This window comes from Momordica charantia (assembly GCF_013281855.1).
Source record: "Momordica charantia cultivar OHB3-1 chromosome 6 unlocalized genomic scaffold, Mcharantia_2.0 BLBB01000006.1, whole genome shotgun sequence".
NCBI lineage: Eukaryota > Viridiplantae > Streptophyta > Magnoliopsida > Cucurbitales > Cucurbitaceae > Momordica > Momordica charantia.
The window spans coordinates 10,693,172-10,717,386 of NW_028275164.1; the positions used below are offsets into that span (position 1 = coordinate 10,693,172).

Here is a 24,215-nt window from a genome sequence, read left to right on the forward strand (position 1 = left end):
TCCAACCAATAAAGAATAGTTTCTAATTCCTCTTCAAAATTTCTAAGTAATCGATAGAAATTTCGAGTTCTCTTCTCTTGGATGACTTTTTTTTTTTTTAATAATCTCTCGGTAACATTTTTTCTCCTCTAAATTTTCATCCATTCACTAATGCCAAAAAAATTTATTATCATACACCAACAATAAACGCTAAATTAAAAAATATAAAACTAAATTAAAAAATATAAAAATATGACAGGCTAATTGAAAAATGTTGTTGAATTACAATTTTCTTTTAACCATATAATAATTTGTTAATAATCAATCAGTTAAGCCAAAAGAAAGCAACGTTCGCGGTAATTGGAAAATCTATATAAACAGAGAAGGGGGAGCAAGAACTTCATTCATGGCGTACGAGTAACAAATTTCTTCAACTTTCTGCACTATTCCCACTCGAAAATCTGAAATCCGAAATCCGAAATCTCTTCTACTTCCATTCTTTGAGAATCAGCCGCAGCGATGGAGAAAGTAGAAGAAGAGCAGCAGCGGCAGCGATCCAACTGGAGCGAGCTTGTGGAGGACCTCGTCACTGCCGGAGACATTGAATCTGCAATTTCTCTTCTCCAATCGGTGATTTCCGGCCTCCAGACCTTAAACGACTGTAATCGAGATCCCCAATTGGCCGCCGCTCTCTCCGATTTGTCCACTCTCTACTCTTCTAAAGGATTCTCTCTCAAAGCCGACGACATTGCCACTAAAGCTTTGGTTCTTAAACAACAAACCCAAGTCTCGTCTCCTGCTGGGTAAACTTCTTGTTCTTGTTCTTGGAAGGCTTGAATTCGAGGCTTCTTAGTTGTGATTCTTGAAGTTCATTGGACTACTGTTTCGAATTTCTTGATTTGAGTATGCGGTTTCTGACCTACTGGTTGATTTGACTTCGATTTTAGTTGATTTTATTTCCCTTTTCGTCTTTCAGGTATGGAAAGACTGTGAAAGGGGATCGAACTTCGTCTGCAAATGTTTCTTCGGCTTCCCGTGGTTCAGTTGGTGGAGCATCCGTTGCAACTGGTGCATTTTTCTTGTCCCTTTTTCATTTAAAATCAACGGAGATGAAGTTCTAGTTCGCTGGAAAATTTTCTTGGGTACATTAGGAATAATGATATTAAAGATGTTAATGAGATTGATTTCCTTGTGAATGGAATTTGGATCGTAGAGAGAAACTCCAGACAATGCTTTACTTTGTGATGGGTCGTTGAATGATTGTGCACTTATATTGCCTTAAACTTGCCTTGCCTTCATTTTCTTTGATTACTTTTCGAAAACTGGTCTGTTTGTAAATAGTAGTGATGGTATGTGATTTTCTTGTGAAGGTAATTTGGATCATAAAAGAGAGAGTCCAGAAAATGCTCTACCCCGTGATGGGTCTTTGGATGTTGATGGTACATTTACATTGCCTTAAACTTATAAATCGATGAAATCGAAATTTTTATTTAATGGAAATCACTGTCTCATTGTAATTAGTGCCTACCCCGCTCTGTTTTTCCCCAAATAAGAGAAAGAAACCATGAATTAGTACAAATTAAAGATGTGAGTAAATGAACTTCACCATCTTGAGTATTCCTGTATTGATCATTTGAAGAGAATAGGTGGTATCTCTACCTTAAAGGCATTGTCTTTTGAGTCTAAAACACAAATACCATGAAGAAGTAGCATTTATAACTAGATCTAAGGATTATATGATAGTTGTAACACCCAAAGGCTACATTGTCTTGAAAGATATGAAGATCGTTTGTATGCATTTCTTGAAAGATATTACCTTTGGGAACAGAATCCTAGAAAGTTTATCACGCATCTTGATTTGAATAACTCCAATGCCAACAAGTCAAAAACCACTTAAGATATATCATTTTTGCATCAATACTGCACCAAGAGACTAATAATTAAATCAATATGACTTTGACAAGATGCACTAAAAAACTGAAAGTGACTTTGACGGAACTTTTAGTGCAGATCAAGCAGTTGATTATTTGATAATATATTATGGATGGAACAATAATGAACAAATAAGAAAATTTTGGACAGTAGTTAGTTTCAAATCCAATGGAAACCTGGAGAAAAAAGTAAGGGAACTGTATCATCTTTAAATGAATGGTTTTGAGCTACATACTATTTAGGAAAGGAAGTTGTATTATACATTTCAATCAAACAATTTACTAATTTTATGTTGTTGTATAGCCAACCAATGCTTATCTTATAAAGATTTTCTCGTTTCTTTTATGCTTGTGATAGAAAATAGTTGCTATTTAATTATAACAATAAGAATGTTATTTAACACAATAGGCTGTTACCATTTACAGATTGGGAAGCTATTGCAGATCGCTCACCAAATGAATTGATCTCCTTGCAAAGCTCACCAAATGAATTGCTCTCCTTGAAACGTGAACCTGATGGAACAGGACTTTCAGTCAGAGAGACAAAAGACCAAACCCCTAGACGACGTGGGAGGGGAACATTTTCATATAAGAAAGACGAATTATATAGTGATAAGCTTTCTGATTCTTCAACCATCAAGGATACAAAAGCCGAAGATGCTACTCATGGGTTGGAGGAGGGGCGTAGGGAGCTAAAAAGTGGTAAGCCTGTCGCTTAATTTCCAAATATGATAGAATTTTGTAATATTTGTTCAAGCTGGACAATTGACATAAGATACTGCCATTGTTTCGGCTTCTAAGCAGCTAAAATTGTTTGTTGATGTTTTGTACACAAGTAAAAATATCATGCAGGAGCTAAGTCTTTTCTTATTTTATTGGGTGAATCCAGCACAATATGGTACTCAACATGTTCTTGTCCTAACCGACTTTCCACTAAGTACCAAAACAATGGATCTTGAAAGACTACTTGGGAACTTCATGAATTCTGGAGTTGCCATTCGCTGGGTCAATGATACCACTGCACTTGCTGTATTTCAGACACCGTCAGCTGGTAATTTTCTTAAAACTAGAATTTCATTTTTGGGAAATCTTTTAGGTATTGGACTTCTTATCTTATTTGTAATTGAAAAGTTTTATTGTAATCTCTTGTCCTGTGGTTGATGGTTCATGACGTGGGCAAAGTCAGTAGATAATTGGTCATGTACTTCTTTTGTTATGGTCATATTTTTGTTATGTTGGTTTCTACTGACCGATATATTTCTTATTTGGCTTAGACAAAGTTTGTGAGTGACTTTTGTTATTTGAAAAAAAAAAAAGAAAAAGGAGTTTTTTAGTGGAAACACTTCTTATTTGAGCATTTTAAAAAAAATTTATATGACTTTTGGTTGACTACTTAAACACTACAAAAACTTTAAATAGTGCTTTTAATGTGCTAAAAAAACAAATAGTGCTTTTAATGTGCTAAAAATGTTTTTTTGTCCTTCTAAAAGTTATTTCAACTCACCCTTAATCTTATGTCGCTTCTTGGTTCTTGAGTGAAGATCTCACTGAACTTCCTCCGTGTAATGTCTCTGTCAAATGCTCAAATCTTCATATTTATCACCATTATCTTACATTGAATCATTTTTTTCAATCACTGATGTGATAATGTTGATGAATTAGTATCATGCATTAAAATTCAAGTTATATTAACGATTACCTTAATTTTCTAATGCAGCCCTTGAGGCTCTCAATCATGTTAGAAGTCCTTTCACCGTACACGTACTTGATGAGAATGATCCTCTTTTGAGATCAATTCGACCAAGAGGTAAGAGCTGCTCCTTGAGGTTTTCTATGACAACATTTCCTTACCCTTCTATATAGAGGATTGTTTTAGATAGACGACACTATTTTCATTAGCATCCGTCATCACGAAATCTTGAATAAGGGTTATTTGCTGAAGATTTAATGAGCATAGCTGTTGGTTAATGTCAGATCTGGAACCTCCAAAGCAGAGGCCAAAGACGTGCACTAGAGCTGCCCAGCGGATGATCGCCCAGGGAATAGGAGTGAAGTTGCCTACTCCAGACTTCGGGTTGAAAGAGCTAAGAAAACAGGAAGAAGACAGGAAGAATCGCATCGTGACGAGGCAAAAATTGAGAGATGAAGCTTGGGGAGAGGATGGTCCAAGTTAGTATTTTCATCAAGACAAAATCAAACTGCACAGCTTACACTGTCATATCTTCTAGTTCTCTTTGTTTTGTTTTGACCCATTGTGTCAGTTAGTCTATTCTGTCTGTACAGCTTGATGATTACTTGACTTCAGATTCTGATTTGTACTGTGTACAGTTAGTCTGTCAAAAAGGAAAAAGAAAGAAACTACAGTGTTTTTAGTCGTGGTGTCGGTGTCGTGTATGGAGAAATGAGGCAATTTCGGTTTTCTTCTCTCTTGTTGTTTGGAAATCGGCTATTATAGAAGATGAAGAGTGTTTTGGTATATTCTTTCTGTTGTTGTTATTGTTTTATTTGGTATATTCTTCCAGGTTTTATGACTCTAATCTTAGTGAAGAGTGAGTCTGAGTTTGGTATTTTTGAGTGGAGCACTTTTCAAAGAAATCAAAGCTTATATTTCCAAGAACTTGTTTCTTTCAAATCAGAAAAAAAAAATTCATTAATAATTCAAATGTGTTAAAAAAGAAGTGAATAACATACTAAAGAAAGGGGGAGAAAACAAACATAATCTTTAAAAACAGAATACTAAAACTGAAATTATTGTTAAACGAGGCTTAAATGTTCTTCAAACATTTGGATATTTCACCAGACAAAATCTCCAAGCATTTAATAAAACAATTAGAGAAACCCAAGATCAACCCAGAGAAAGAATAAAGAATAATGACACTTTGCTATCAACTTTGATTCCAATGCCAAAACAAAAATACATAGTAATCATATCTCTCATCAAAAAACATCACTTCCCCTTGCCAGACCCCAAAAATCCAGCCTTTCTATAATCCTCAGTTGGTCATATATTATATCTGATTTTCCCTTCCACAATCTAGAGTTCATCTCCTGAATGTACAATCTTAAACCAAGATGGACCGATTGTTGCCCATCGAGTAAACATACTGCCCGGTGTACAAAGTGAACGCGTTCCTTTCAGGCTTGAGTTGTTCTTGCATCTTTTTCGGCAATCAAGAGTGCTTCCTGGATAGATTATACATCCCAGAACCAACACATAACAGTTCGACGGTACCGTTGGAAGGTTCTGGCGTAATTTTAAACATTACGCCCAAAAATTCTAATATGTTTCTGAGAGTTTCTATCCCGTATGGAGTGAGCTTTCCAACCCGAACCTTTGAAACATCCTCGGGGCACAATGCACATAGAAGGAACAACAATCCCTGCACAATCCAAATATAAATGTGGAAACTATACTAGGTAAGCCGATTTTGATTAAAGTTGGCAAAGCAGAATGTAGCATAAAACTATTATAAGCCCAAAACTAGAACATCATTTTTCCCTCCAGAAGTCGATCAATTAAAGTTATGAGAATCTTGAAGAAAAGTGCTTCAATATGTATATATGAGTGTGAACCAACTTGACTGCACCTCGATTAAAAACCAAACGAATTTAGAGAGGTGAAGGGAGAAATTTTAAAGCCCACATATTACAACAGGGATACAGACACCATACGCAGCACAGATTTATGAGCAAGAGTAGTTCATATGAGAAAGAAAGAGGAAGATAAGAAACATGGACACAACACGAAACAAAGCAACACAGACATTATAATCCAGTAAAGAAATTCAGATGAAAAAGAAAGAGAGCGGAGACAAATCAAGGTGAATCAAAACTAGAAACAACCTAATTGTTGGAGAATGCTAACCTGGTGTGTCGAGTCAACTACACCGCCTTGTTCGATCTCACCAAGCAGAGCAAAAGCCATCTGTTCACCAATGTCTGCAGGAGGTGAAAGCTGTTTCTTCTCTTCTTCAAACTCAGTTGTTTCTTCAGCATGTCCATATGAAACAGTAGTATCCGCAGACATCAAACAACCGCTTGTAGTTTCCGCAACCAGTGAAATGCCAAACCCAGGTGAACTGCCATTTAAAATAATATTCTTGTATAGTTAAAAACGAGCCAATCAAAGATAGAACTTTGATGAATGAATTCAAAGCAGAAAGAAAATATACTTTCCAGCTAGAGATCCCTTTCTATGATCAGTGAATATGTGCACATCTGGAAGCAGACGATTAAACACACCACGAGCTGCAGTTATCATAGCATGCTCGAACTGAGACGAGACTCTAGTTGAAAATGTAACCCCTCTAATTCTCTTGACCATTCCTTCATCAGTCCAAGATACTGCCTGTACAACATTGGTAACCCTTTTTATGAGAAACAGAGAATATATAAAAACATCAAAATGGAACACCTTAATGGTAATTCCATGAAAAATCGATTTCCAAGATCTAAGCTCATTAATTGCATGAATTAACAAAGAGAAAAGCAACGTTTGAAAGATCAATGGGCAAAGTGAAGTCAAAGGATACATAAAATAATCTGGTTTTCAAGTCACATAAGATACTGTAACCCAACCCAAAGCTGAATTGCCAATTCTAACAATTTAAGTTTTTTCTAACACCGCAATGATATATATCTACATATAATCATCTCACTCACTGATAAACTTTTAACTGTTGGCATGGTCAAAGTCACTTCTCCACCACCATGAGGTGGTACTCCCCGACCTTCTATTTTCAAATCTACTTCTTTTAGATCAACTCCAAAGTGCTTTAACATGGGCAACGTCGTAGATTTGAAAGTATCAACTGATGGATCCTTCGAATCATTTGTAATACCTAAAAATGTCGGACATTAATCAATTAAAATGGAACAATAACACTATACCCAAACAAAAAAGTCTACTTTGATAAAAATAACAATAACAAGTACATATTATTATCTGGTGTATTCTGTGAGAAATAAGAGATAAAGAAACTAAGTTGTGACATTCAAAGAGCTACACAAGCTGGAACAGTGGAAAATTCCAGAACCCTAACTGGTCTAAGAACATGAGAATGCTACAATCACTCATATTTTCAGAAATTACAAAAGATGGCCCCCACTACAAATTTACAAAAGACCTGTCCAGCTTGCTACAAGATCGGTGGGACTAATTTGTAAAAAGGGTAGTAAGCAAAAACTTGGATTTACCTTTGAGCTTAATGGTGAGGGGTTTCCTAGCGAACAAAGCAAGAAGAATCAAGGGCTCAAGGAAATAGCCAAGGGAGCGACTAACACCGCAATCGTGCACCAAGTGTCGACCACCCATCACAATCCCAGGCTTGTACTTCAATTTTGTGCCTAGAAAAAGAAAACCATGAGAAAATCGAGAGAAATTGAGGAAGAATGGAAATTGAAAATCAGTGGGTGGGTACCGGTTTCATTGATTTCGATGGTGCAGTCATCGGAGACCTTCTCGAGCAAGCGGAGGAAGGAGACCTCGTGCGGTCGAAGGCCTGGGAAGGTCTCGTCGGCTCTAATGTCCTCGATCAGAACAGAGGTGCGGGAAAGCGTTGCGAGTACCAATCGTTGCCTTAGGGTTTGACTTCCCTGTAATCGCTTGTACTTCGTCTTCAGCATTTTCCCACTCCCTCGCCGAAATCGGACAATACCCAATTCTTCTTCTTCTTCTTCTTCTTCTTCTTCTTCTTCTTCTTCTTCTTCTTCGTGTCGGCCCAATTGGCACAAATTCGCAGAGGTTTTAGGGTTAAACCCTAATGAAGAACATATGGGAGCGAGAGGGAGAAGTGTAAGCCGGTTGGTTCGGTTCTAGACGAGCATCAAATGAACCAACCGACGGTGGAGACCGGTTTAAATAAAACCGGTTCGGTTGGGTTCAAAGTGGAGAACCGACCTAGAGAGGAGTAAAGTTCGCCGGTTCGGTTCGAAGATAAATTTCCTTCTTCAACAAGAGGGATGCCTTTGCTTAGAAAAAAGAAACAAATTGGCATCATAAGAAAAAGAGGAAAAAAATAACTAGATTGCCATAAAAAAAATTAATTATTATATATATTTCATCGGTTTGATTTATGCTAAATCAACAAATGAATCAAACTAATTTGGTTGGTTGAGTTCCAGTGTGCTTTCTTATACTTGTGGCAGAGGACCAAACATTTGAAAATTAAAAAAGAACACAAATCGATAAGTCTGAATCGTCCTATATATTTCTTGTGTTTAGTTTTATAGAAATGTTAGTCATGGTTATTCTTCCTTTACTTTTAAACAAAAAAACATATATATATATATATAACAAAAAATTAAGAAATAATTAATTTTCTTTCAAGAAAAATAGGAAGGTTACTAAATAAGTCTCGTTCAAAAGCTTACTCACAAAGTCAAGCCCAAAAATCAAACATTGGACACTTTATTTTGGGACAATATATATTTGGGTCGAGCACATAAATTGGTTCCAATACACAATTCACAAAGATTCTAAGAGGAGAAGAATCTATAGAAAACATATTGCTATTGTAAATAAAAATGGAGTTTGAAGCGTATTCTTTTTTATTAGCTGTCTTAACGATAGACCAATGACTTACAAGATTATCTTCTCTGTTCAATCAGCCCATGATTTGGATAAGGATGTCTCTTTATTTGCTATTCACTAAGGGTCATTTGATAACCATTTTGGTTTTTTGGTTTTTTGTTTTTGTTTTTAAAAAACAGAACACCAAAAACATGTTTGGTAACACTTTTTAGTTTCTTGTTTTTAAAAAAGTTAGAAAATTGAAAATACATATTATTAAAGGGAGAAAATTTTATGTAGAGTAGAGATGACAATGGTGTGGGTGCGAGTGAGGATGCTCTCTCTTATTCTTGTGCTCGGGACAATTTTTAGTCTCCGTCTTCTTGGGTCCGAGAGATGTTCTCGAGAAAAATTATCGGTTTTATAATTGTTTTTAATTATTTTTATAATTTAAGTATAAAAAAATGTAATAAATATATATAAATTATTTTAAAAAATGGAATCGGTGACTGAAATGGGGTCGGGACATGCATTTCCTATTTTTTGGACCCGACCTTGCATAAATTTTTGTCTTCCCGTAGAGAAATGAAAATACAAGTTTAGAGAGATGTAAAAAAACCTTTGGAAGATAAATTTTAGAGAGATAAATAAAAAGATTTAGAAAAAAAATAGTGAAAGAAAATTTAAAGACAAAAAGATAAAATTTGTAGAGAAAAAAGAAATAAAGTCGAGAGTAAAAGATATGTTAAAGAAAAAAAATAAATTATAAAGAAAGAGAAAAATTATAGTGGAAACAAATTTAGAGATAAAAACAAGATTTAAAATATATTTTTTAGAGAAAATGCATAAATACAAAGATAAATAAAAGTTACATTAAAAAAAATTGAATCAAAAAATAAAATATAATTTTCAGAGAAACAAATAGATTACGTAGAGAAATAAAAGTTATAAAAAGATGAAATTTCAGAGAGAAAAAAATTATGAAAAATATGAATTTTTTAGAAAGATAAATGAAACTAGTCTGTTAGAAAAAAAAAACAAAAATACAGAAAAATTTGGAGAGGTTGAGTATTAGAAGAAAAAATGATTTTGAAAAACAAAAACTGTTTTTGAAAACTTTTTTTTTTTTTTTTTGAAATTTATATAGAATTTCAAAATGGTTGTTGAAAAACGAAAAACAAACAACGGAAAACAAAAAACGAAAGGGTTATCAAACCGCACTCCTTCGTATACGTCAGGAGTCCATTGATGAGAAGGGGCTGGGGAAAGCTTGAACCAAATTCCTACAGTGATGAATATAAACGCAATTGAAATTCCTGGGGAGTTATACATTTGTGTATTGAGAAGACCATTTACTATTTCTTGAAGCTCGATCTCTCCCCCGGATGAACCATATAGCCAAGAGAAACCATGAACCAAAATAGAAGAACTTGCCCCACCCATGAGTAAATATTTCGTAGTAGCCTCATTAGGCCGTACATCTTTCTTGGTATATCCACATAATAGGTAGGAGCTGAAACATTACGGAGCTACAAAGATAGTTATTAAATCATTAGCACCGCATAAAAACATTTCTCCCTAAAATAGAATAGAAGTAGAAGGTTGTACTTAGAAAAAGTAGGTCTTAACAATGTGGCTTTAAGATCAACAATGCGAGGTACAAGTTTTTCGTAGATTTCATGCTAATTAAGCTTCAAGCGCGTGCCAGAAGTTTATGTAATTTTAGAATATCAGAGTACCTCCTCGATACAATAGTTGTGATTAATATTTTTCGTTAATTGTTATACAATGCATTCATATTCTTCCAAATAAATACTTGAAAAACAACGCTGATTGAATGAATTAGAATATCCTTTCCTTGAAGATTTTATATGTTAAGCTTGGATTAGAAAAATCATGACTGGTGGGTGTTGTATTCTACCCTTATAAATAGCTTTACCCATGTTAGTTTGAAGTTTTCCAAATGGTCTTGCCATTCTCCAAATCATAAATTGAAACAAAGGTTGGGTGAACTTATTTTTTGTTTAAGTCCATTTACGTGGCTACTTTATTACATTGGTGTGCAGCACTAATTTTGCATCATTCTTCTTGTCGTGAGATTGACAGAGAGTGCATAATTTTTCTTGTTGTTTTTCTTCTTGCTCGGAGTACACAGCAGCAGCAGAAGAAGGTGGAAAAATAAAGAAAAGTGTATTTTTGTCATATCTTCTTTGTGGGTTGTTCTGCTTAGAGTTTGGGTTTGTTTTCCCTTTATCTTCCATTTGTATTTGTATTGTTCTTGGATATTGAAGCTAATAGAAGTTTTGTTCTCACCTTGCACATTGAATGTAAACCAAATTGGTCAAATCACTAAAAATTTTGGTGTCGTCTTCTCTTCCTTTCTTTGCTTGATTTAGTATTAATATTATTGCTTGGTAGATTTATGAGATTCTAATTAATATGTTGGACAAAAAAAACCGTGGTTATTAGTGTATTTTACACAATCTCAATGAGTCTTTCCACTCATGTCTCCCCTCCTTTCTCCTATTTAGTGGCAGAGATAAGGAAAGATAACAAACAATATATCAAAATCTTTCATTTAGTGGTCTTTTTCATGACATTCGCACTACATTTAAAAACCTTGGCATTAAAGCAATCAAAATTAGTGGTGTCTGCCCAATCTAATAGATGAAATGAAAGATGAAAATATTTTACATTCCTTTGTGGGCCCATGAAAGTATAAGGGTATGTCACAAGTCTTCTGTTCCTTTCTTTTGGACTATGTAGGAAATGGAAGAGAGGCCACAGAAATGTTTTGCTTGATTCTTTTGACTACTTGAATCCTAATAATTTCATCCCTTTCTTATTGTTCTCTTTCAACTATTTGGTATGAAAGAAACAAAAGAAGCATTTGTGTTCATAATAATACACGCAAGTGCATACGCATCGGGTGATTTTTATATTTCATAGGTAACTTGAATCTCCTTTTTCCTCTAATGTTGAAAAAAAAACTTCTTGGATTAAGAATTTTTGAAGATAGTGCGGATATGCAGCTTGAGAGTAATGGGAATGGGAATGAGTTATCTTTTGGTATCACTATTTGAAATGAGCAACGAGTGGATCCAACTATTGTGATTAAACTATTTAAAACTTAAAAGATTCCATTAAAAACGAGCTTACACTAGCTATCGAGTAAAATGATTTTATCTTGTTAATGCTTCATTTCTTTTTGAAATGAGGGTTTTCTAAATTTTATGGCTAAAAGAGTCCATTTCTAGGTTTATTGGTCCATTCCTTTTTTTGTGTTTAGAGTTTTCATGTATAACTCTTCCTCTAAATATCATTGGTCAGTCACTTAATAATAGATAGTATAAATGTTTTAAAATTTAGGTAATAAACCAATCACCTTTAAATTAGAAACAATTTTATATTTAAATAAATTATCTAACTTAAAACAAGGCTACCTTTTAATTGGAAACTAAATAAAAGGAAAAAAAAAGTGAAGAAGTTTGGTAGCATAGGGTAGGCAAGGAGAAAAAATAATTAGGAGAGGATCCATTTTTGAAATATTTAGAGAAAATTTCATTTGATCCAACGAGCTATCTAAAATTAAAAACCTCAATTTTATTGTACTCATTTCTAAATTTGAGTAAAATTTAAAAGTAATATCATCTTTAATAAATTGAAGGCTAAATACCTTTTTTGTCCCTGAGGTTTGAGGTGAGTGTCTACTTGGTTTTTAAAGTTTTAAAATGAACACTTTTTTTGTCCCTGAAGTTTGAGGTAGGTGTCTACTTGGTTCCTGAAGTTTCAAAATGAACAAGTTTGGTCCGAGGTTTAAAATAAGTATCAACTTGGTCCCTGAAGTTTTAAAATGAACATTTTTGGTATCTGAAATTTGAGAAATAGTTCTAAATGGTCCCTAATTTGTTTTTTTTTTACCATTAATTAATTAATATTAAAATGACGTGGCAAATTGCAATTAAATTATTTATGGTAATTGCTGATATGACAAATTATATTAATTAAATAGTTTATGTGTAAGTGATGATACTTTCTCTCTCCTCTCCTCATCTCTTCCTCTCTCTTTCTTCCACCCTTTTTCGGCAACCACCACGTTTTTGTCGCCGCCGTCCGCGATTCATACCAGACATATATCATTTAATTAATATCAAGAACTACAATAAACAATTTAATTACAATTTGCCACGTCATTTTAATATTAGTTAATTAATAGTAAAAAAAAAGTGACAATTTAGAACTATTTCTCAAACTACAGGGACCTAAAGTGTTCATTTTAAAACTTCAGGGACCAAGTTGACACGTACTTTAAACCTCAAAGACCAAACATGTTCATTTTGAAACTTCAGGGACCAAGTAGACACCTACCTCAAACCTTAAGGACAAAAAATATTCATTTTGAAACTTCAGGGACCAAGTAGATACCTACCAAACATCATGGACCGAAAAAGTATTTTACCCTAAATTGAATTACTATTTAGAAGATTTATGGTCGATTAATTTTATTGAATTTGTGTCATAATTTTGAAAGAATTATTCAAGTTTAAAATTCAATTCAATAGATTAGCTAGGCAAAAGAAAAAAAAAACCTTTTTTTTCCTAAAAAAAAGAATCAAATGTCTGTCCATGGGAAAGAAAAGAAAAGTAATCACCCACAAATTTAGAAGATAAAAATTCAAAATAAATAAATGAAGCAGTTGAAAAGGTTGAAAAGTATGGGGTCATTAAAGAACCATTATATATTGAAAACTGTTGTGTAATTTTTGAAATTTATTGAATCCCTTTTAAAACATTTGAAAAAAATATATAGCAACTTTAATTAAGAGGAAAAATTTTTAAAAGTAAATAAAAATGAGTTGTCATAAAATATTTATGCTACTTAAAAAAATTAATTTTCAGAAAACTACTCAGAAAGAATAAAAAAAAAAACCTTAGACATCTAAAAACTTGAAATTATTTTGTAGGAAGATTAAAATTAGAAATATATAAATAAAATAAACTAATAAGTAGAGTTGAACGATCATTTGATAGTCTATTTTATGAGTGCCATGTGCAAATTTCTACATTTTTTTATGCGAATTAAAATAATTTTTTTAATGGTATAAGAAAAAGACTACAAGAAAAAGGTTTAAATCTTATTTTTGTTCATCTATTTTAGTTCTTGAACTTCAAAATCTTTATTTTAATTATTGAACTTTGATCATAATTTTTTTTAACAAGTTAATAATATAGCTTCAAACATGTGTACTAATATTTTAATGTGAACGTATATTCCAGTTACAACGATTCAATAAACGTATATAAATAAAAATAATATAATAAAGATAAAAAATGATCAATTTTTTATAATTCAGAGACTAAAATATAATAAATCTAAAAATTCAAAGATTAAAGAAAATTTTAAATATAATTGATCAATAACTGAAGTAATTCAACATAATTCAACAGAAGCAACTATTTTTGTATTTCGTAGAGGTAAATCTTTTTATTTTAGATATAATAACTAATGTAAACTTTAGAGGAAAAAGAAACGTGGGGGATAGAAATGTCATTTCACCAAGTTTTGAACGTGTTCCACATTTAATCGTCTAGTCAGCATTTTGGAACCTACTTTTCAAAATAAAATAGGAGCCGCCAGATTTAATCCGCAGTTGATTCAATTTGTTTCGTCCCACCCATCACTCAAATGCAATAAAATTTCTTGGAAAAATTCTGAGTATTTGTCTAAGGGTGTGGGTCGAATTATCAACGAGCTACATGGTGGCAAGATTGAAACGTCACGTGATCGAGACTTTCGAGCACCTACCCATAGAAAATTTAGGCTAATGACGCCTCGACGTGCCAACAACCCGATTAATTTTGTGTAATGTCTGAAAGATAGAAATCTTTCAAGCGGGCTGGGGCATAAAAACATCCATACCAGGTAATTGATTTTGACGTTCTCTAATTCATGTTGTTCTAGTTTGCATTGGATTGTCGTGGACTTAGTACTGTCTACCAATGCAAGATTACTTGCAGGTTACTATGTTGCTAGAGACATTTGACGATACTCCCTTGAGAAGGATAACATCCATATCTAGAATTACATCAACTATTCGAATATAGAAAATTTTTCATACTACTTCAATTCATTATTAATCATATAAGTTACATACATAAGAATGTTATAGAATTGCTGACATGATTCGTAGAACTAAACTTTGTTTAGGTCATTACTTTCTAAAAGGTTGGAGTTTCAAATGTCCACCTTTTATTACATTTCTGGTCTGAATCAAGTGCTATATATAGAAGGGAATCGATAATTGCAACTAGCTGCAATTATTGATTCTTTTCTATGGTCTTGACACTTGTCTCAACATAATTGGATACAGCAAAGAAGATAAGGATTGGCTGACAAGACAAGTCTTTGACTGACATCTTATCTCTTTGGAATCTACTTTATAAAAAGTAAAGATAAGCATGGCCAACGGAGGGCATCTTATCTTTGTAAAAGAAAGAAAATAAATAAAGCAAAGTGGAAAATTATTACAAACTGACAAAATACTTTTAAAAGGTAAAGACGAAAAGTAAAAGCTGATATGACTGTTATCGGACTGGAAACTTGCTTTGGAAGTTTGATGATGTCACCTGGCTTCTTTTGATTTAGCGAGGATTGTGGATTCTGTATATCATCGTATAGGCTTCTCTGGCGTCTGATTAGGTCGTTCCATCCAGGGTCTTACTCACGGCCGTTCGCCTAAACTGCCCAAGGAATACATTCTATCTTTGACCAGGGTTGCCTGTGAGATATAGAATCCTCTCAACTGAGTCAATCCTTTACGCTAACCGCACTGCCTTGTGGTCGGTTACTCCACACCAAAAGCATGTCATCTACTTCATCTAATTTTCTTTTGCGGTTCCTTCATGAAATAACAGACAGAGATAGTGATGATAAGATCGGAATACAATGATCTTATCTAAAAACAAAATTTAAACAAATTAATTTACAGTAATTTACAATAAGAAAATTAAAATTAAACACTTGAAAGATTCAGATTTAGAATCATCAGTAGGGCTGTGAATCTAAATATGGGTCGTTGATGTCGTAGCCTACGAAGGGATCGAAGTCGTCTTCGTCGTCTTCAACATCATTATTGACAAAGGCGGAGGAGCCAGCATCCGCTTGAAGGTCGTCTGGATCAAAGATCTGAATCGCGACGGTATTGAGAACTGAATTGAAGTCGGCCTGAGACCTGGCTCCAACTAGCAAACTCATGACTGCGTTTTTGGCGAGAAGGAAACTCTCGTCTTCTTGCCTTGTCATGTCTTGGAGATGAACGTTAGTCTTGAACCAGATTTTCATCTTTTCAGCTTCTGGGTAAGAGTAGTGAAATTTTTCCCACCATTTGATGCGTAGAGATTTGCTCAAAGTCCTAGCTGGAAATTCCAGCAAAAGATCCATAGAACTTGGAAATACAAAGCGAATTTAAACGTCTTAGAAAGGGGAGACGAGTAGATACTTTGTTGGAAGAGATGGTACGAACATTAAACCTCGACCGAAAAAATTTCCTCGGAGAGACCAAAGTACGTCCACCAACTTTGAAACCAGTTTGGAAAGTGCGATTTGTAAGCTTGCTTACAAAAAGTCACAAACCAGGAATGGTTGTAACCTTGAAGCCAGAAGACAACATACAACGCCTTCATGTAATCGCGATAGTTGTAAGTTTGTGGCTTAAAGGGTTCTGTAAATTTCTTCCCTGCGAACATACCCTGTTTCTAGGAGGAAGGGACAAAAACACGGAAGATTCTAAATTTTGAATAAATGGTCCTGGAGGGATCTTTTTTATCTGGAATATGAGTTATTTCTGCTAATTTTGAATCAACCAGAATAAACTCATAAAAAATACGAGTCTTTTGAAGATCCTCTAGCAAGAAGTTGAAGCCATGAGGAAATATTTGTTTGTAGACTTCTTGGACCGAAGGTCCGTCGAACTCTGGTTCAATGGTTGAATCAACCATGGTAGTTTTGGTGAAATAGCCTCTGATTGGAGGTCTTGGCTGAAAAACTTTCTGCCTGACAATTTGAGAAAACGAGGAAGGATTCCTCGGAATCGTAGATTTTGAAGAAGTGGCTGTAGAAGCAGGACGTCTGCTCTTGGTTGTGGTGCCGAAAGAGCGTAACAATGTGCTTGAAGGAATTGAGAGGTTTGAAAAGCTTGCTTGAATGGACAAGGTCTTCTGGGAAGAACCTTGTTGACGTCTAGATACCGTCTCAAACTGGATATCCATGGCGTAGTTTTCTGCACTCATTGGGGATGGTACAGATGATTGAGAAATGGGTCTTTTGCCCTTTGAGTTAGTAGTTTCGGAAGAGGATGCTACTATTTGAGAAGAAATGGGTTGATTCTCATTTCTTTGCTGTGAGTTTGGCCGTCTCCGGCTAGGGGCAGGTTCCATCAGGAGAGAGGGAAGAAGTTGTGCTCAAGGTTGATTTTTGCGTTTTTAAGAGATGTTCTCTTGAGAGGTAGTCAGCAAGGGAGTTTTCGCTTCCTTTTATAGGTACAATTTGAAAGTCGAAGCAAGACAGTATTGCCTGCCATTTTGCAAAGATTTGCTTTGAGACTAGATTCTTTACATCTTTTTCAAAGATGAATTTGCTTGCCTTTGAATCTTTCCGGATCGTGAAATCTTTGTTGATAAGATCTCATTGGAATTTCTGTACGCAAAGTACTATTGCTAGTACTTCCTTCTTTGCTGTGGAATAGTTTTTCTGGGCACTATTCCAAATGCTTGAATGGTAACGGATAATCATGATTTTTCCGTTAGCTTCCTATTTCAGAACATCGCTGTAACCAATATCTGATGCGTCGGTGTCGACAATAATTTTTGCTTGATCATCCACAAGAGATAAGCATGAGATGCTTTTAGCTAGGGATTTGATAGATTGGATTGCGGGTGTATGTTCTACAGTCCATGACTTTTGATTTTTCTTTAGACTGTCGTAGAGTGGCAGACAGATTGTACGGAGGTCTTTAATAAAGTCTCCAATATAATTTACACAGCCCAAGAACCTCTGCAGCTGTGTTTTGTCTTGAATGATGTCTGAAAATTTATCTACGAATTCTAGAGACCGCTGGATTGGCTTTATAATTCCTTGATTAATGTCGTAACCAAGAAATCTGACCTTTGTCTGAAACATTTTAATCTTTGGTTGGAAAACCACAAGACCATTTGTTTTGATAACGTTGAGGAATATTTGCAAATGCTTGAAATGCTGATCCACCGTATTTGAGAATACCAAAATATCATCAATATAAACTATTGTGAATTATTGATATTTGCTGAAGATATCATTCATTATCTTCTGAAATTCGAATGGAGCACTCTTTAGTCCGAAAGGCATGACGTTCCATTGAAATTGTCCGATGGAACATTGAAGGCCGTCTGGTATCGATTATTTGGATAAATCTGGACTTGTCAAAACCCAGATTTTAAATCGAACTTTGAGAAGACTTTTGCTAAAGTAATCATTTTTAGAAAATCTTGCCGGTTAGATATATGATACCTAATCCATTTGAGAACTTCGTTGAGAGGTTTGTAATTAATTACAAGCTTGGGAATTCCTCGTTCCTTTTCGGCTTGATCGTTGACATAGAAAGCCGAACATGACCAAATACTCTTAGAAGGGCTAATGAGTCACTTTTTGAGTAGATCTATTATCTCGTCTGTACAAGTCTTGACCAGATCTTTGTTCATTGGAATAGGCCGAGCTTTAGTCGGGATTTCGACCTCTTTGAAACCATCAACATATGGTAGGTTAACCATATGCATTTTCCTATCCCAGAAGGCATTTGGGATGTTCGAACAAACTTCATTTTCCAGCTTTGCTTGGAAGTTTCAAATTTTGAGCTGAACTGACGGCGTGTTGATTTGAATAGCCACCTTGCAAGTCTTAATATCATCCGGAAGGAATTCAATATGTTTCTCCTTCTTGGCGATACTATTGATGAAAAGACGAATGTCTTCCTCAATAGATGAAATATACCTTGGAATTACTGGATGACTGAATTCAAAGATAATTTATTTGTTGAACTTCTTTGAAACAATTCCTTTATCAGTGACTAAAAAATGATATAATTGAGTTAAGAAAGGGGTACCTAGGATGACTCCTTCATTGAGATTTTTGACTAAAATGAAGGTGTTGATAAGGCACACGTCGTCTTTGCAGATGTGGACCTTAGAGAGTTTGTATCTGATGTTCAACAGATTTCCGCTGGCTCTGCTTAGAACTTCCTTAGTTTTTTCAAAGTATTTAGATGAAACTAAACCTTCTTGGATGACGTTCTGATCGGCTTCAGAGTCGATGAGAGCGAATATCTCCAGCTAAAAGTCTCTGACTTTAAAGATAATCTTGGACATCCACTTCTGGTTTTGAACTTTACTAATGTAATTGATTCCACTTGGTAAATCAACTTGCAAAGTTTTGCTCATTTCTTCGGGGATTGAAAAAGTTCCTCCTTGATCTTCCTTATCAGCTTGGGACTCTTGAAACTTTCTAAAGGCGTATTCAAGAGTAGAAAGTTGTTGCTTATTATCGGCAACTTCTCTTTTGAGAGTCTTCACTTCTTTGTGGAGATCATCAATTTGGATAGGCTGTTTAGCTTCTCCCTTGACTCTGTTTAGTATATCTTGGAAAGAATATACTATCAAGTTTTGATATGGCTTCTTTTGAGGGGTTTCAGCTTCAAGACTTTCCCTTAGTCGGATGAGACATGTTCGTTTGGAATTTTCATCAGGCAATTGCTCAATCAGATCAAAGAGTGCTTCTTGATCTTTGCTAATGACATTCATATGGCCGTGGCATCTTCCAGCGCAATGGCCAGTATAGGGGATAAGTTCGTCTTTGTCAGAGGAGTCACTTTAAGAGAAGAAAGTTTCTTCACTTGAGTCTTCTTCATTTATGAGGTTGATACCGTCTTCTTCAGATGAAGACTCTGATTGAGAGGAACTATCTTCATCGCTTTTAATAGCGTAGAGAACAGACTTGCATGTCTCTTCGTTTATCGTTAAGGACCTAATCTTATCCTTCAAGGAGCATTTGTTAGCGTAATGACATTTGAGGTGCACTTGTAGCAAGCGACACTCGTCTTGTGGGAATAATTCTTTCCACCCTTGCTTTTGTTGTAATAATTCCTCTTGCGTCGAGGGAATTCAGGGTCCTTTGACTTACTTTTGTTAAAGAGTTGTTTGTTGGAAGATTTATTTCTCTTCTTCCTTTCATCTTTGGGTCCATAGTCAAGACTGTATTGTTTGCAGAAAGTTCCCCATTCCTTACGGTAATCGGGATCTTTGATAACTTTGGTGGTATGCTTATTCTCTAAGTAGAGATTAATGCATATCGCTTGAACTGTGGCAGTGATATCACCAATGGTTTACTCAGACCAGTTGATCTGTTTGGTGGTAGAGTTGGTTGCCGCTGCCTGATAAAATCTTTAAGCAATGTAATGCGGGAGTCCTTCCACAAATTTTTGTTTCCAGATATCTGCTCTACATGACGTAATAGTATAAAGACGAGTTAAGAATGTGTCTTTATACCACTTGTAGTTGCTCATCTTTCGACAACGAAGTCGTAACAGACCTTCGGTAGCGAGGTCGAAATGGATTTTGGTGCTACTAATGAAATTATTTGTCATAGCATAGACTAATTAGTTAACCATGTCTTGTTCTTCAACTTGCATGGCATTCGAGCCTTCTTATTTGACAACAGTCTTAGTTGCCGTCAAGATCTTTTGCCTATCCTGTTCTGTGAGTTGGTTATGCCACCAGCTTCTTAGGTTTCCAGAGAAACCTGAGATTAGGATATGGGCGGTTGCTAGAACTGTCCTTTTGGTGCTGTGTGCAGTAGCAGCCATCATTATTTCTTGAAAGGTGTTCAACATTTGAGCTTCAGAATATCCGTCGATATTCCAGGTAACTATTGATGATCCATCATAGGTTCGTTGATCATGACGGAGATCGTCCCATCCTAGATCAGGAGGATATGGTTGAGATAATGATTTTTCATTTCCGTATGCATAGTTATCAGTAGAATTGTTGAAGATGAGGCTTGAGCCGTTGTAGGTATTTTAGCAACTACGTTTATGCTCTTAGCAACATCAGTCTTCTTAGAAGAGTCTCTTTTATCGATAGACAAAGAAGAAAGTCTTTTGTTGATCTTGAGTAAGAGATCAGATGGGTCCTCCTTGAGAGTTGCACTCTTGAAACTGTTAGGTTGAAAAATAGGCTGGCAAGGGTCCGCCTGTGGGATCTCTGGGTTCTTCGAGATGATGGGAAGAACCAGGTTCTCAATTCTTTCAATAGCTTTAGAAACTTCAGAAAGAATCTTGTTCGAGTAATTGAGTTGATGTTGGATGTTTTTTATTTCACGAACACCAACTTTCTGGACTTTGTCTTCATCTATTGTCTTATAGGGAGAAGACACCATTTTTATGGCCGGTATGACTGGGTGAGAGAAGGTAGTTTCTTCTTCAGGAGGGAAGGTGGAAGCTATTTCTTTACCTCTTGCAGTAACCTAACCAGTGCCATTTCTGATGACCGCCACCTGTCCTTGGGCTTTGAGCGACTCTACAAGAGCTTCGTTTCTTGCAAGCTCTCTTTGTTGTAACTTTGAGGTGAAGTCTCCTATACTCATGATAGGTTTCCTCATCTCTTTTGGTGCAGCAATCCATATATCGATGTATTTGCTGTACAATTCTTCATAACGTTATTTCAAGTGTCGAAAATGTTAATGGAAGATGTAAATACTACGATAGTATTATAAACATTTCCATATTACTAATCACATCAACATTATTTAAGAATGATGTAAGGTCCAATAATATTAAACAATTATTTACTGAAAAAAATTATAATGTAAACAAAGAAAATTAGGTACGAAGAAGAGTATCAGAAAAGTTTATTTTCAAGTATAGAGCTTTCAAATTATATATGAATTTGAATATTCCGCTCACTACATGCAAGGAAAAAAAAACGCGATCTTCATTTACTTTCATGACGGGCTTGAATGCAATTTCACTAATTGAGGTATTAGTACTTTTCTTTTTCTTTTTCTAAGATCAGGTATTTGAATTCTTGCCTATTTATTTGAATTAATTTTTAGAGAAAAAACGATCTAAAAGTCATTCATATATTAACTACGACTACCACCTTATTCCAATCCCTTCCCTAATTTTATATGATATGATTATATAATTACCTACCTAATTAGGAAAAACATTTTTAAAATTTTATTTTATAATTTTTACCTTTAAACTAACATTAAATAACAAACTGTCAAAAAGTGTGTATATATATATATATATTAAATAACAAAGTTTATGGAAGTTTTACATAGATTTCTCTTACTAATCTCACTTGATGAATTACTTTTCTATATTAGTATTTTTCTCTAATGCTGTAGATTTTAATTCCATCCTCTTAATTTGTAACATAAAGGTCAAAATTTTCTTTTCTACTAATTAAGTAGATCTCCCCATTGGATACACAGTTTTTCTCTTTTACAAATTTCTTTCTACACCTACTTTTTCCCTTTACACACTTGCAAGTTTCTCACAATATATAATGTTAGATCGATATGACAATCCTAGAGTAGTAAATAAACTTTTTAGTACGATGGGTCAAATTTAAACAATTTTAGCACAAATTAATCAATAAATTAGAAATATATTTCAAACACTCTAATTAATTCTAGTGTAAAGATTGATGGTAAACATGAACAACAAATTATAGCAATTAATTTTATGCAAAATGCAAATTATGATAAAGAAAGATTAATTGCACAAATTAAATAGGAGAGAGGTAGAGAAATTTGATACGGAGAATTTATAGTGGTTCGGCAACAACGGCCTACTCCATCTCAAGCTCCTCTGGGGTATTCGACTAAGAAACCTGACTCTTCTATGGCAGAAGTCAAACCAGTACAACGTTTTTTTGGAGCAAGAACGAACCAAATTGTGTCTACGATTCAAGTTCAAACCATAAAAAATGCAAGATTTGGAAAATGAATAAATGGATTACAAAGTCTCTAAAAAAAATAGTGAATTGACAAATTTGTGAGCGATTGACAAATTTTTTGCTCACAAATTTGAAAAAAATTCTTTCGAACAAAGCTCTCAAATGCTAAGGAAAATAAAAATTGCCAGGATCTCTCAAAATAAAGTCTCTCACAAAAAAAATTAAATAACATTGAAATTTTAGAGCGAAGAAATACGAAGGAATGGGAGAGAAAATTGTTTCAATCACAACTTCACAACTTCTCTATTTGAGCTTCAATTTGGGCAATTCAAAAGTCGTTGGAATCGTTGTTTCAAGCTAAGATTTGGGTAATTTTAGAACGAACAAAATTAGGTTTCTTATCATCAAAACATTAATTAATTTGAAATTAAGAGTCAACAAAAGTTAACCATGCACACTATCTCTCACAAATTTCTTCGTAGCTATATTTTCTTCGCGTATGCACAATATATGTTGTCTCTTAAACATGTTTCTCTTTACAAACTACTCTCTCTACACAAATTTTACATCCAAAACCACGTGAAAATATTTTACCTAATGCATGATTTTCTTAACTAATTAAGAAATATTATATAATTATACGATAAAAAAAAATATATGTTGGCAATGGCTTAAAAAAACATCTATTGGAAAAAATATATATTGTAATATTCCATTCCACGAATATGATGTTGATTTTCGTATTTGTAAAGTGAATAAGGTAACGTAACATCCTTTGGAATTCCACTCCAACCATATTATATTTCAAAGACCTTTGGAATATTAATGCAATCCTCCAAACGAATAACTCCAAGAAGGAAGAACTACACTAATTTGTAGGTTTTATAGTTGACTTGAAAAGGCATGTAAATAAGGTAAAAGAGTTTGAATTAGAGTATAAGATATTTTGGATGGACTTGTATCTCCACAATGGTATGATATTGTCCGCTTTGGGCATAGTCCTCACGGCTTTACTTTTGGTTTCACCTAAAATGCCTCGTACCAATTGAGATAATTGTTCTATTTTATATACCCATGATCATTCAACGACTCTTTAGGATTCTGGGAATCACGGCGTGTTGTCGTGGAACATAGAACTAATCCTGACAAAGTGTCCTTTGATCGCCACGATTGGTAGGTCAGGCTGCCGATGGGTGAGATATCTAGTCGGCTCAAGTTATCCTCGAGGGGTTCGAACCCAATATTAGTTTGGCACAACCTTATAAGGAATTCCAAGGCAACGAGTCTTTTAAGAATTAGTCTCCATGTTGATTCATCAATCTTGTTGTATCAGGAGCTGCCACATAGTCGGTGAGAAATCTACCAACATTTTTTGTTTTTAGTTTCAAACAATTATAAGTGACACCATTTATTGACAAATTAATATTACGTGTTTTTTCAGCCAAACTTAATATTAAATCTAAAAATCTATTGAGCCAAATACACAAGTAAGATTTTGTCCAATAGATATTTTTTTTGAGGAATAAAGATATTATTTTAAATTAATGTATATATATATATGTGCTGCTTCTAGAGTTGTGATTACTACTAATTAGAGGGAAAACTAATAAATATGAGAGAAGTTGAGTGGTCAATGATTCTTTTTATAATAAGAAGTAAAAATCATGATCTCATCGAACTAAAAAAGAAAATTCAACAAATAATTATTTTGTTCAGAAGAGAGAGAATTTGTATAGTTTACCAAATTATGATAACTTATATAAAATTGTATTTCACAATTTTCTTACCTAATTTATTTATTT

At 34.3% G+C, this 24,215-nt stretch overlaps 2 protein-coding genes across 3 annotated transcripts; one reads left to right on the top strand and one right to left on the bottom strand.

Moving 5' to 3' along the window:
* Positions 1-367: 367 nt before the first annotated feature.
* On the top strand, positions 368-4,386 carry LOC111012159 (coiled-coil protein). 2 transcript variants are annotated; one of them, XM_022286211.2, is made up of 7 exons: positions 368-782; positions 956-1,047; positions 1,350-1,418; positions 2,337-2,612; positions 2,800-2,961; positions 3,628-3,717; positions 3,885-4,386. In XM_022286211.2, the coding sequence occupies exons 1-7, from the start codon at positions 499-501 to the stop codon at positions 4,082-4,084; spliced, it is 1,173 nt and encodes a 390-aa protein (XP_022141903.1). In that variant the 5' UTR covers positions 368-498; the 3' UTR covers positions 4,085-4,386. The 2 variants fall into 2 exon arrangements, with proteins under 2 accessions (XP_022141903.1, XP_022141904.1); XM_022286212.2 differs by lacking the exon at positions 1,350-1,418.
* Positions 4,387-4,772: 386 nt separating this feature from the next.
* Positions 4,773-7,653, bottom strand: LOC111012240 (RNA cyclase family protein). The gene is made up of 6 exons (XM_022286312.2): positions 7,331-7,653; positions 7,107-7,256; positions 6,573-6,751; positions 6,083-6,258; positions 5,776-5,989; positions 4,773-5,290 (listed from the first exon to the last, which is right to left on the bottom strand). The coding sequence occupies exons 1-6, from the start codon at positions 7,533-7,535 to the stop codon at positions 5,081-5,083; spliced, it is 1,134 nt and encodes a 377-aa protein (XP_022142004.1). The 5' UTR covers positions 7,536-7,653; the 3' UTR covers positions 4,773-5,080.
* Between the last annotated feature and the right edge of the window lie 16,562 nt (positions 7,654-24,215).